This window comes from Chanodichthys erythropterus, chromosome 23 (genome assembly GCF_024489055.1).
Source record: "Chanodichthys erythropterus isolate Z2021 chromosome 23, ASM2448905v1, whole genome shotgun sequence".
Taxonomy (NCBI): Eukaryota; Metazoa; Chordata; class Actinopteri; order Cypriniformes; family Xenocyprididae; genus Chanodichthys; species Chanodichthys erythropterus.
In genome coordinates this window covers 5,281,126-5,295,610 of record NC_090243.1, presented here as the reverse complement: position 1 = coordinate 5,295,610, position 14,485 = coordinate 5,281,126, and the positions used below count along the sequence as shown (strand labels likewise).

Below are 14,485 nucleotides of genomic sequence, written 5' to 3'. Positions count from 1 at the left end.
CACACCATCAATAATAATAACACACTAAAAGATGTTTGGTGCATGTTTACCACAATTTTTAAATTATGTTTTCTATGAAGCTTTGAATATTGTTCTTGAGAATGAGGTTTAAATAAGAAAGTCTTGTTGTGGATGAAATGAAGCACAACTTTCAGAAAAAAGCACACAAATGGTTTGATCCAAAAGGTCTTTATTTGTCATCACTGAAAGATGCTGACAATTTCTTTGTCAAGCCAAGGAATAATGTTTTCATTGCAATTCTCATAGAAATGACACCAATCCTTCCACAGAGGATGGTGAACATTTTAAAATACAGGGCCAGTGCGTTCCACTCAAAAAGAGCCTTTCCCTTCACTTTGCGCTGACCTGTGCACAAGAGTGTGAAAATGGTTTAATAATTATGTCCGGCAGAGAGACAGTGCGAGCCATTGAAAGAATAGGGTCACTCCTCAATCGTCGTCGACTGTGGGTGTGATGGTTACCCCTCTCCTGATCTGCCCCCATCCGATCAAACTACAGGAAGAGAAAGAGATCAATGACTGTCAATAACTGCATTAATGAAATGTGGAAAACATATAAACTACAAAGTCTTCAGAAGTCAGAGTCAACATGAAATTGACCCTACTTGTTTACTTCAAAACAAGTTCCTGGTCTCATTGTGCACGATTCATTGATGCACGTTATTCCACAAAACAACAGGTCTTGAATTAAAATTTGCTCACCGCCAATGTTTCTCCACTCTGCGACTCAAGGCGATCTTCTCCCCCACCTCTGTGCACACAGGGTTAGTGAGCACAATCTTGGCCAAATCAGCTTTCACTGCACTAACACGGCCTCCTGTCGACAGCGAGCCGATGTTTACCATCAGCACCTCATTCTTCGACAGCTTCTGAACCTGTAAGCCAAAACGACAGGAAAAAAATCGAAAACTGTAATCGGATTCAAAAAAAGGACAAGGGACAATATAATATTATATATATATAATATATATATTTACATATATATATATATATATATATATATATAGCATACTATATACACTCTACCATTGAAGCAACAAAGTGGTAGTTGCGTAGCTGTCAATGGAGGGACAGAAAAGCACTCAGATTTCATTAAAATATCTTCATTTGTGTTTCAAAGATAAACTAAAGTCTTACAGGTTTGGAACGACATGAGTGAGTAAATAGTGAAAATTTTTTCTTTTTTGGGTGAACTAACCATTTAAAGAATTTAATACATTTATTCAGCAAAGACGACTTTCTATTCATCAAAAAATCCTGAAAAATGGTCTCCTGGGTAAAGAAAAACAAATATATGTACAGAATTATTCTTGCTTCAAGTAAAAAAGCTATTACTAGATGCTGGTTCAAACCTAACCCGCCACAAATACCGGGATGGATTGACATTGTAAGAAGTATTTTTATTATGGAGAAAATTACTTTCTGTATAAATAACCAAAAAGATATGTTTGTTGACTTTTGGTCCAAATGGATAGTTTATAACCCCTATTGAACCAAATGTTTTTTTGTTATAGAACATATGTTTTGTGTTTATATAATTATTGTGTCTACATCCCCTTTCTTTTGTAAATAGTTTTTGCTACAATTTAAATATAATTTAACGAGATATATTGATCGGTTTTTGTCATGAAGAACTTTGAGCAGTTTTTTGAAATGCTGTAAAAGTGACTATGTCATAAACAGATATTGTGAAATTTTATCTTTTTCCAATAAAAACTAAAACTAAAAAAAAAAAAAAAAAAAAAAGTATAGCTGTGTCCTAACCAGATTCAATGATACGATTCCAGCAACAAGCAATTTATCCTAACCAGATGTGACAAAATCAATCAGATATCACAGCCAATCAGAGGAGTTTGAGGGCAGACTCTCTGCAAGTGCATTGCACTTGCAACAAAATGGGTAAGTACATAATTAAATTAATAAATGTTTAACCATTTTAACATTAAAAATACATACCCAGTGACTAAAACAATTTGACATAGTATAGACTTTAAATTTTAATAATATTTGACAACATTGTATTATATATTGTACAGTAAAATATTGTTCATATGTTACTGTATGTTTGATAAAAAAAGCAGCCTTGGCGCTTTAAAACACATACATATATTTTGTGTTATTCAAAATCTAGGACCTTGTGGAACAATATTTTGTTATGCTCATTTTTACTACAAACACTTTACCTTGGCTGCTTTCTTGTCACCCTCAGTGCGCACACCAAGCAGCCTTCTTAAAAGGAAGTAGGAGATCTCAAGCTCTGTGAAGATCTCAGGAAGAGCCCCCACAGCACCGAGGACCTGGCCCACCATACGATCTGCTCTGCACAGTGTAGGGTCGATCTTGGTGCCAACACCTGCAACAGAGAAGAATGTGCATAGCAAATATTAAATCATGCACTTTAGTTCTACAAAAGAAACAAACATTTAACAAACATTAGATTATTTCAGTAATATTGAAGTCTGCATACCAATAAGGCCACCAGGAGCAGCATACTGGAGATCATTGTGTTCAGCAAACAGTGAGACAATTTTGGAGAAGATAGGTTTGCACATTAGTTTCCCTTCATGGTCCTTAGAAACAATACCTGGTCTGACCTCAATCTCCTGTCCAACCTTGAACCAAAATAAACAGGAGAACAGCATGAAAAGAGGAACAGGAATAGCAACAGTAAAGCAGACAATGAAAGAGCTTCACAGGGTATTGGCAGGGTTTTTAAAAATCAAATATAATGCTTTTTTAGATACACACTAAATTATTAACTTTTAACAGGGTAGGACAATGTCTATGGTAACACTAAACAGTATGATTGTAAAACCGTGATTTAAAGTGCTCCTATTATGCCATTTTAAAAGTTTCTAATTTTGTTTTGGAGGGCTCCTACAATAAATCTACATGCATTCAAGATCTAAACCACAAATCTTCTCATAATATACATTGCACATCACCTTACTTCACAAAGAGACTGAAAACGATTTGTTCAAAGTTTCAGTCTCTCTAAATTCCTCCTTTTCCACGAGCCTACTCTGCTCTGATTGGTCAGTCGGTCCAGTCTGTAGTGATTATCGCTTACAGCTTGTGTCGGAAACAAAGGACTATTACCAAATCTTAATTTCAGCTCCGAAGGCTTCCTCAGCACTTGATACACAGTGATACGAACAGTAACAATGTCGTCAGGTTTTTTCCATACCAATTCCAGTGCGAGTCCTCATCCTTTTGAAGTGCATGCAAAGCGGATTCGCAGTGCAGAAAATAGTATCTTCTCAACATGTCGACAACATAAACCAAACTCTTCCAGTCTCCGCTTCAACTACAGTGATTGAGGGTGGGTCAAAGTAAACGTTGTTTGTGGGCAGACAATGAAGGCCATAGGCTGGCATTATGGTAATTAGGAAGTGAAACTGGAATTGCTGACGACTCTGTTCTGCAGTTCAGAATAAAGTCTTTCTTTTAGGAGACAATAACTATTTGTTGTACGCTATGCACTTTTTAAAACTATGCAGACCTTTTACATTCACAAATAGCTATATTAGTTAAAAGTTAATATTTAAAAAAGCAAAATAGGGGCACTTTAAACAATTCTACAATTTAAATAAAGGTTGACAAAAACAAAAAGATTTATAAAATGATAAACCTCACATTTCAACCTTTATACCATTTTTGAGGGATTCGTAATTACACACATACACGTTGAGAACTTGCATTTATTTATTTACATCTGTTAAGAAATTTGCTGGAAAAAAAGTTTAAAGTGAGGGGATTTTCTTTTTTTTTTTGCTGAGTTTATAACTAACTCACTCCCTCTATATAAAATAGTTTAGATCTTTAGAAGGCACATTAGCTTCTTGTCCATCCACCAGCTAACATGTATAACACCATGTATATGGAGTACATTTTTGCACTGATCTGAACAAAAACAGAAGACAGGCTGAATGGAAATGCAAATGCATTATCTACCAGTAGGTGGCACTTACAGAACAGCAGAAATATAGCGGTTACCCAGGCAACTCCCGTATACAAATCTGCACTGTGCTTATAAACATTTTATTAGACTATTGGGAATCACATGGAGATAAGATGAAAAGAAAATGAAGACGGAACAGCATTGTGTCTTTACTTAAAAACGTGCAGCGCTCACATTTAATTAAATCACATCCTTCTAAAATGTAATAATCAATCACATGATGCCAAGTTGTGATTCCTGTTTTTACATCCCCAAATTTTAAAACTTGCACCATTTAATGTTTTAAAGACTTCTTATGGCCTCAAATTTGATAAAACTGAATTTAAGACTTCAAGGGCCCGCGGGGACCCTGGCTTCAGGCATTGTGTATTGGGGAAAATAGCTTTGTTTAAATTGGATCAAACAGGGCCAAAATTACCTTCAGGACTCCTTTGAGGATACTTCCTCCAGCTACACCACCTTTCAGATCATCTACTTCACAGCCAGGCTTATTGACATCAAATGATCTGATTACTGTGGGAAAAACAGAATCACTCATCTAAACTTTGAAACTGAGCACAAGGAGTCCTCTTTCATAGAATTCAAATTAAAACAGTCTCTTACCAATAAGGCGAGGCTCAGAGGTGAAGTCACGGACAGGCACAGGGATCTTATTTACAATGTACTCGCAGACAACCTCAATGTTGTACTTGAGCTGGGCTGAGATTGGGATGATTGGAGCTCCCTCTGCTACTGTTCCTTTAGGAAAATAAATGAACAAAAGTAAAACCACCCTATTATAAAGCCACAGTTTACCTATCAGTCTGTACAATTCAGGACACAAACTATGAATATAGAGTTAAATAGAAAAGGTTCATTTTAAATAGATTGTTCACCCAATATTATCATTCTATCATCATCATCATCTACTCAATTTATGCCATAATTTTGAAAGAGTTTGAAGTGTGTTTTGGTACATTTTTTGGAGCCTGACAGACTCAATACCTAATCACTTTCATTATATGGGAGGGGAAAAATATAAATAAATAAATAAAATTAAAAATGTAAAAAAATTTTGCATTGATGTACAGGAGTCGTACAGTAAACGCGTGAGTAAGTTAAATTGATGCACAAACAAACCGTGTAGGTGCACTGATCGCACATTGTATTTATGCAGACATTTCAGTACATTCGTGTTGTTTCCACACACATTCAGGATAATGTTTTAATTTGTTATGTGTATGTTGCTGTGTGGATCCATATACTGTAGTAGGCATATGCAGTCATGTCAAGGATATTTAGTTTAGTTTTTGGGCATCTCCATGTGGTCCTGTTCAGTATCACAACTTGACTTGTCTAATATGTAAACAAGCTCTTTGCTGTGCATACATGTCTTTATATGGACTCCTTATATCATTTAGTTATTTGATGTCCTTTGAGTCTCCAAGTGTCCAAATTTACATTGAGAAAAAAAAAAAAAAAACTTGCAGAAAATACAGTTTTGTAAGAGTCACCCTTCAATCTGATGGTTTAGTTTGCTGGATAAAGCAAATGATGAAAAAAAATCAACATGTCAAACAAGATAAATGGTGTATGCTTAATATCAAGATAGGTGTGTGATTAATACATTAAACATTTTAATCTATTGATAGCCCTAAAAAATGTTTTTATAAACTTGTGTTCCACAGACAAAATAAGGTCATACATGTTTCAAACAATATGAGGGTGAGTAAATCATGGATGAACTATGTCTTTCCAGTTTCAACCTTGGGAAAAAGTAATCACTGCTTTTGTCAGATTTGAGGCATCAAATCTTTGAAAATATATTTAGAATTAAAATCAAGTAAACAAGATAGAACTATATCAGAACTATATTACTGCTTTCGTAGTTATATCTGAAAAATAATCATTACTAGACTGTGTTCTGTTTAGAAGTCTACATACACTACCATTCAAAAGTTGGGGTTTTGACACTGAAGACTGAGGTAATGAAGATATTTTATTAGAGGTAATAAAATCCAGCTTTGCCATCACAGCAATAAAATACATTTTAAAATTATATTTCAAACAAAACAGTTACTTTAAATTAGGGCTGCAACTAACGATTATTTTGATAATCGATTAGTTGGCCGATTATTTTTTTTGATTAATCGGATAAAAATCCTAATTTTACTTATTTTTATTTTATTGACAAAAAACACTATTGCACATCCTGCCCAATGTACAAACTAATGTGCCAGCTGAATGCTATGAAAACATACAGTCATTTATTACACTACCTGACATAATAAAGAGAGAACACAAATATTTTAGGAATCTATCAAAAACTTTTGAAAAAATGGTATTGCAAAATGAATATTTTGCGCTGAATATTAATTGCTTCCTTCTCTCCCGCGTTCCATCTGTTTGACGCGAGTGTGCGCGCCGGCGCTCATTCAGTAAAGTTTGAAGTTTAACGCGGACTGTCAGGAAGAGTCTTTATGCAAAATGTAAATGCTCGCGTGAATTTGTAACATTTACAGATACAGATTTTGGTCCATAAAAATGCGTTATTCAGTGCTATAATTTGACGTGACTGGCAGAAGTCTTCCGTGAACAGTGGGCGGAGCCAACTAAACGATAATGAGAATCGTTGTCGATGATTTTCATTATCGATTATTATTAGGGATGTCCCGATCACGTTTTTTTGCCCTCAAGTCCGAGTCCAAGTCATTTGATTTTGAGTATCTGCCGATACCGAGTCCCGATCCGATACTTAATAGCCTACATAAAAAAGAATAAAGAAGAGCGAAAAAACAGATCCAGGAACAGTGCTTTTCAGGTTTTTTCAGGTATCTAACAGTTTTCAAATGGTAATCAAATATAAAATATCACTGCATATTATCTTTACTGTTTAATTAATAAATAAAGATTAATCATTATTGAAGTTACAAAAACTATTCAGTCAAGAGCAGTGAGTGATTTCTTTGTTATTTGTTGTTTGATTTAACATTAAATACAGGCAGCAGGAATAGTTGTTTTCCCTTTAAGACATGCACGATCCAGTACTGTTCCACATGCGTGGTCTTTCTCGACTAATATACGTTCACTTAAGACATAACCGACTATGTTTGCTAGGATACTCACTAGGACGGGCATGTTGACAATTTTTGTATGAATTTGTCCGCCGATGCGCAAGACGTGAAAGAGAACTCGGTATTTGCGCGCTGACTGGAATAAGCGTGTGCGCGCTTCGGATGAGCGCACACAAATCTTCTCACAGCGCGCGCGAGTTCTCTTTCGCGTCTTCTTCTTTAAGGTTTAAATCAGCAAGGCTTAAATGAGTTTTATCTGTTAAATACAGACAGCAACGTGTGCTTTTCTGGTCTCACCTGCGCTCGCGCACTATCAACACCCGGGTGATGACGACGTAAATGACTGGACATTACAGCAGACGGCACTCGCAGTTAACAGTTTACAAAGAGTGACTGTTTTGTCCACGCTTTCTGATTATCGTTGTTGTAACGTTTTGTGCATCCATCGACTGAAACATACATTATCTGAACTCTGTCTGTTTTCCCCGTTGCTATTTTAAACAAACCATATTAACCAATAGATGCGTCTTCATTCGAGATGGACCGCAGTGCAAGTGCGTAAGTGGAGAACCGGTTTGATTTTTTTTACCGAGAACCGTTGCGTAATACATTATCCGAGTCCTGATCGGGAGGTAATGTCCGATTCCGATCGAGTCTGAAACCACATGATCGGGCCCGATTTCCGATCACGTGATCGGATCTGGACATCCCTAATTATTATCGAATATTTGTTGCAGCCCTACTTAAAATTGTAATAACATTTTACAATATTACTGTTTTACTGTATTTTTGATCAAATTAAAACAGTCTAATTGAGCATCAGAGACCTCATTAAAAAACATTTTAAAATCTTGCCGACCCCAAACTTTTCAATGGTAGAGTACATGTACAATCATTTCTTGAGTTTTAAACCTCTCTAAGTTTCAAAAATGCAATGATACTTTCATGGATTCCTGTTTGGCTACCAGCAAATTATGACATGTCAGAAGAGCATTAAGCTAAAACTCTTACCCTGCACAAAAGCCAGGATCTGTTCATACTGCTCTTTGGCCTGACTCTCTTTCACCAAGTCGATTTTATTCTGCAGAATCAGTATGTGTTTGAGCTTCATGATCTCAATGGCTGCCAAATGCTCTGACGTCTGTGGCTGAGGGCATGATTCATTGCCAGCTGAAAGAGTAAACAAGGTCTTTTAGCCACTCATACAACATGATAAAAGGTTGTGGTCATAACTTGGAAGACAAAAAAACGCTACAGGTTGCACTAGGTCAATACTCACCGATTAGGAGTAGCGCAGCATCCATTACGGCGGCACCGTTTAACATGGTGGCCATCAAGATGTCGTGACCCGGGCAATCCACAAATGAGACATGTCTAAAAAGAAAAAAATAATGATATAAACTGAATATAAAGACTGAATTCAAATCAAACCAAACACATTGATTAGACTGAAAAAACTAACCAAACAGTTAAAACAGATGGTGAAGATATAATATACAGAATAATATTACATGTTTTGCCTTTTGGAAATGCACATTTTACATTAGCTTGAGTTGACAGTAGCAGTAGCTGGGATGCAGATGTAAATTTATTTTCATTAACAAAAACATCAAAATCTGTAAAAATTTTTCAACCTAATTTTTTTTGAAGGAAGAAGAGGATGTGGGTGCATGAAACCCTCAGGTCCAGAGAACAGTGTGAGAATTCAGGCTTGCGAAGAAGCTTTTAACTGCTTAAATTTGCACTAAACATTTTGTATTTACTTTGTAACAATAGCTGTTCTATCTAAATTGTTTTTTAATGGGGGCAAAGATGCCTGATGAAGATCATACGATCGAAACGTTGCTAATAAAGAATTTTACGGTTTTGCAAGTCGATATTGTGCGGGATTTTCCTTGTTTTTTTTTACGTATTTTGACTACACTAGTCTTTTTTCCTACGCACCTATCTATGACCTACAGGTGTGCGACGCTAAATGATCATTAATGGGGGCAAAGAAAATCATATTTTTTTATTATTATTATTTAAAAGCAAATGCAAACAGAGCTATATATCGAATAGCGTAAAAAAATTGACAATCTCGAGATATCTAATTTTTCTTATATATCGCCCAGCCCTAATTTGACAACATACCGAACTAATTTGAAGTTGCCTTTGGTGCCAGGAATGTCTGTGGGGAACTCATCAGGTGTGCTGCTGCCACATGACCTGTAACACTCTGGCCGTGGACAACTTGGATCATTCAATTTATACACCTAGATAAGGGATTCAATGCAAAAGATATAAATTTCAAGTGAACAAACATGACAAAAAATATCAAACCCTCAGAAATAAATATTTTTCTTCAAGAAATGACTTGTAACAGCCTCTCTTAGAGGGAAAAAAAATTTCCCTAGAAATAAGGGAAGCTGTAATTTGTTGTTGCAAGCTTAAATTGAATCAAATAATTGCTATTTCTAGCTTCTGACTCAGAGTGTAGCTTGCAATAATTAGAGATTTATCAAACAACATTGTTACCTTTGCATTAGCATAACCCAACTTGATTGTAATGTTTCTCTCCAGCTCATTTTTGAATCTGACAGTGTGAACTCCAGAGATCGCTTTCACCACTGTTGATTTTCCATGGGCTACATGACCAATAGTTCCTAAAGACAAGCAAAAAGGTATAAAGTCAGCATGAAACGAAAGTTGCAATTGACTTTTCTTCCCTATTGTGACGTATATCTGAGTGAAAACAGCAGCAACAACAACAAAAACTAAGTAGGGCTGTTTCATAAAAGATGCTAAGAAAAGCGAGGATTAAACTCCAAAACCTGACTTGAATAGAGTGCCCCAGGGATGACGCGTTTTTGTAGGCCAACCCGGAAGTTAGCGTCGCACGGGTTCCCTCGACTGAAAGCCTATTCATTTTTCCCAAAGACTTTTGGAAAAAATCGCAGAAAATAAGCTCTGTGTTTAACAAAGGGTTATGACACTTACACGTTTTGTCTATCAAGATAATCTTTACAAGTTAACAACATTTATAGATTTTGAAGCCTAAATAAAGTCGTCAGATATAAAAGGCTAACAGTAGGCTATAAACGAACTACAGCACACCATGGTCGCGGATCAACGTCGTCACCACCATGTTTCCTCAAACTTTATTTAGAAAACAACTCTATTTAAAAACATGCTCACTGATTATGATCTGCGCTGTGTATGAATACTTATCCACTTTTTCATGAGAAATGCTGTCCAAATGTCCCGTTTTTAATGATGACGTCTAAAATCCCCGCCAAAGGAAGCAATTTTTAGCAATTTGTTAGCAACCGCGATTTGAAGACTCAGTAAAAGTTTAAAAAAATCACAAGTGGGTTATAACTGGTGTGTTTTATGTCATAGATCAAAACGTGAAAGTATTTAGAGGCTTTGTTAACCACAGACCTTATTTCAGGCGATTTACCAAAAACCCATAGACTTTATGGCGTTAGAACCGGAAGTCCTAAAATGCTAACTCGCTTCCGGGTTTTGCCTACAAAAACGCGTCATCCCTGGGGCACTCTATTAACCTAACAAATGAGTTGGGGTTAAAACGGTTTCATTAAAGGTAACTGAAGTTCACGCATTCCCACTAATTCGATCCAGGTTTACCTAGTCAAGATAATTTCATGTGCACGCTTTTCTTAAGCATCTATCCACCATAAAAAAACAGCATACATTTTGCGCTATTTTATGCGTTTGAGACTAGGGCGATGTATCGAATGCTTTTGTCACACGCATTTCTTCAGTAAAGCCGGTTCCCTGATTACCGCTAAATCGCCATCACCTGCTTTCTATAGACAGAGCCGTAGTTCACTGATAAGACACGCAGTATCGCGTTCAATATCGACGGCGATACATATCGATATTGAACGCGATATTCATGTCTTATCAGTGCACTACGGCTCTGTCTATTGAAAGCAGGTGATGGCGATTTAGCGGTAATCAGGGAACCGGCTTTACTGAAGAAATGCGCGTGACAAAAGCATTCGATACATCGCCCAGCCCTATTTGAGACATGGTGTTTTCCTCAGTGCATAACGTACTTTTCACAAGTTTATTGTCCATCTGTAAATGTTAGAAAGTCATGCAAATATTTCTGTTTTTCTGCTAAACTTCACAGTGAATGAGCGCTGCTGTGCGCATGCGCGCTAAACAGACTGAACGCAATAGAAGCGCAATAATTCTAAAATATAAATTTCGCTAAAATATTTTGGACATTAAGTGTTCCTTATGTACAATTTTAAGCCTACAAGTAAGTGTATTTTTAAGATAGTCACTGTAAATGGACTATTGTAATGGGGTAAATCAATATACTATAGGCAATTACCCAATTACTGAGTTTAGATTCATCTTACCAATTAAAATTTAGTCTGTGCATATTTATTTCAATTTTTAATTTTTAAATTTAATTTCTGCTCTTCTGATAACCATAAAGGTGCTACAGCTACCAAACAAAACCAGAGAAATGTATTCATATATTTTAAAACAATCTAATTAAATATTTAGCACAAAACATTTAGCAAGACCAGAGTATAGATTTAATATGAGCCTTGGAAAAGGCTAGCTGACTTTATTGTGCTTTGACTACAGTGGGTAGTTCCAGTGAGAACAACAACCATACATGTCACTCTTTTCATAGCTTTTGCTGGCTCTGAAACACTCGCTTGGTATTTCTCCTGCTCTTTGTCTAGCAAAAAAATTCCTCATCACTAAATGAAAGCTTAAAATGAAGGCCTGATTATTTCAGGGGCCTTGTCACAAGTCCATTGTTTTTGTGTTACTTTTGCTATATTTTCACACTTAAAACAATGATTTGGTAATCCTCTTGTACCACGGTCCTTTTTTGTGCTAAGAAATAAGTCTCCTGACAGTTGTTGTCAGCATTAAGTCTGATTCAGTGGGCTATATAACACTTTTAATTGTCAAGAAATTACTTCTCTTTCAATGTTTTGGTTCATCAATACTTACCTTTTAATAAAAAAAAATAAATAAAAAAAATGCGTAATGTTAAAATGTTAATAAAGTCAAATAATTTTATGTGAGAGAGTCAGCTGTAATATCATTGCGTTCCTATTGGTCAGTGTTAGAGGAGCTCAGCTTAGCCTGACAGTTAGCCTGCTCCGGACCAGGGGTGAGTTTCCCGAAAGCATCGTTGGTGAACCATGGTCACAAGTCCCATTGAACTCTATTGGTAACGACGGAACTTGCGACCATAGTTCGCTTTGGGAAACGCACCCCAGGCTAGTTTCCCAGGATAAGTTGCCAGAGTAACTGAGTTTGAACTAATTTAAGTTTGTTTTATGAAACAGTATTTTCTGACAACAAGTCTGACTAACTAAAATAAGCCTGGTTTGTTTTCTAATCTTGTTTAATGAAACAGCCCTAAGGACTTTATTTGTCCATTGGATCATTGGATCGTTGTGGTTTGCCATTGCTGTGATGTCACGCGAGTAACAGGTCGTCCCGCCCTCATGCCAGTAAAAGTGTCATCATATACATGTCGATGCAAGAGGGAGGGGAAGTTATTTTGATTAAATAATATGAGAGCACATGAATTTAAATAAATAATGATGTGCATGGATAAATCATTTATAATAAATACAGCATTTGGATTTGGAGCAAATGTGACATTGTATGCAAAACAGCATCATGTTCAAAGAAATCTCACCTATGTTTATTGTGGCTTGTCTGCTGATGATCTCTTGGGACAGAGGAGTCAGTTTGCTCACATCCTATAAAAGCAAAACAGAGCCGTTAATGCTAATCATTAATTAAAGAGTATGGCAAGCTGTTTTAGGTGTAACCTTGAACAAAAAAAAAAAAAAAACAACATCAACAATATCAGTAGTGACAAGTGCATCAACACATTCAAATCAATCTGTTCACAGGTGACAACCACCAGAAGTAAATACTTTCTGCAAAACTTGTAACAGCCTCTCTTAGAGAGAAAAAAAATAGTTTTTACCCATAAAAAGGGAAGCTGCAATTTGCTGTTGCAAGCTGAAATTGAATCAAATAATTGCTATTGCTAGCTTTTGATTCAGAGTGTAGCTTGCAATAATTATTTTAGAGCTTTATTGTATTATTTTAAAGTAATTAATAAATAAGTCACAGTATCAGAAATAACCAAAAGGTTAATTTCAAGGAATACATGTTAATAAAGCTTGCCATAAGGGAAGATCTACAGTCAAGTACATTACATCAGATATCATAGGTGAATAATTTGCTTAGAAGAACTGTATAAGATTAGCACATGACCAAAGTTTAATATGACTAGAACTATATTAAACAGAATGACATTTGGGTAACGACAAACGACTGTGGTTTCACGACATTTTAATATAATTTCGACACGGGGTCCTACTCCATCCCAGAATGAATCATGTGGTGAGTTTTCACCGGCTCAGCTAACAAGCACGCCTGCCTTAATCAGAGAAGACAAACGCACTTAACTCGAACTCGCGATGAAGCCAGTACACAAAGAATATTTTATATTACATAAATGAACAAAATATGTATACTTACTAATGTACTGAGGTCTTGTTTAGAAAGATGAGGCTGACCCAACGTTGTACCAGACTCGTCGCCCGCCATCTTGAAAGAAAAGGAATGAGAGTATGACCAAGCAAACGCCTGACCGTTTTTAGAAATACATGTGTGCCATTAAATCAAAACTCGTTTAATTATGTTGTAGTGTTAGATGTATACATATAGATAATGTTCTGCTTTCCCTATCACACGGCAGAATACCAAACAATGAGGTAAATAATTATAAACGCCTTTATCTGACGGCGTCCTGTAGGCATGGGATGATGCAATCAGTTTCTAGAAATGGCCAGTAAATCCCAAGAAGGAGAAAACAGACCGGAAATGGCATCCTAGATTATAATTAACGCAAACAAACCTAAAATACCAATATATCCAACAACATAATTTATCTAATTTGTAATTAACATGTACAAACTTGAACACGCGTTGGATTGATAGGAATGAAACCTGGGTCCGTCTTAGGGTTATGACGTCAAACATTTTGTAGTTTTATATTACTATTCATGTACAGTAGAGGCCAAAAGGGATGTAAGGCCTGACATCCCTTGACATCTTCACCCTTTATTCAAATATATTTGATTTCGGAATTATAATGTGTAAATGTGCTTGGAGTCAATTGTTTTACTTGTGATAATGTAATGAAACATGCCAAATTCTGTGCACATATTTTTGGCCATGCTGTCATACAAAGAAATTATGAACACAACACACACACACACACACATGTTTGTTTTTGTGAATTGTGGGGACTTTCCATAGACTTCAATGCATTTTACACTGAACAAACTGTACATTCTATCCCCCTACCCTGCCCCTACCCCTAAACCTAACCCTCACAGGAAACTGTGCAAACTTTTACTTTTTCACAAAAACTCATTCTA

The 14,485-nt window shown here is 36.1% G+C and overlaps 1 protein-coding gene across 1 annotated transcript; it reads right to left on the bottom strand.

Moving 5' to 3' along the window:
* Nucleotides 1–160: 160 nt before the first annotated feature.
* eif2s3 (eukaryotic translation initiation factor 2, subunit 3 gamma) lies at nucleotides 161–13,771 on the bottom strand. Its single transcript, XM_067378137.1, has 12 exons — nucleotides 13,581–13,771; nucleotides 12,724–12,787; nucleotides 9,552–9,679; nucleotides 9,168–9,289; nucleotides 8,314–8,408; nucleotides 8,046–8,204; nucleotides 4,585–4,719; nucleotides 4,400–4,494; nucleotides 2,488–2,632; nucleotides 2,204–2,373; nucleotides 723–895; nucleotides 161–513 (listed from the first exon to the last, which is right to left on the bottom strand). Exons 1-12 carry the CDS (start codon nucleotides 13,647–13,649, stop codon nucleotides 450–452), a joined length of 1,419 nt encoding a protein of 472 aa, XP_067234238.1. The 5' UTR covers nucleotides 13,650–13,771; the 3' UTR covers nucleotides 161–449.
* Between the last annotated feature and the right edge of the window lie 714 nt (nucleotides 13,772–14,485).

Excerpts from the sequence above, each read along its gene's own strand:
- eif2s3 (XM_067378137.1), bottom strand. The coding sequence starts at position 13,649 with ATGGCGGGCGACGAGTCTGGTACAACGTTGGGTCAGCCTCATCTTTCT. Across the intron at positions 12,788-13,580 it reads AACAAGACCTCAGTACATTA|GATGTGAGCAAACTGACTCC; the intron begins GTAAGTATACAT and ends TTGCTTTTATAG. Across the intron at positions 514-722 it reads AGAGTGGAGAAACATTGGCG|TTTGATCGGATGGGGGCAGA; the intron begins GTGAGCAAATTT and ends CTCTTCCTGTAG.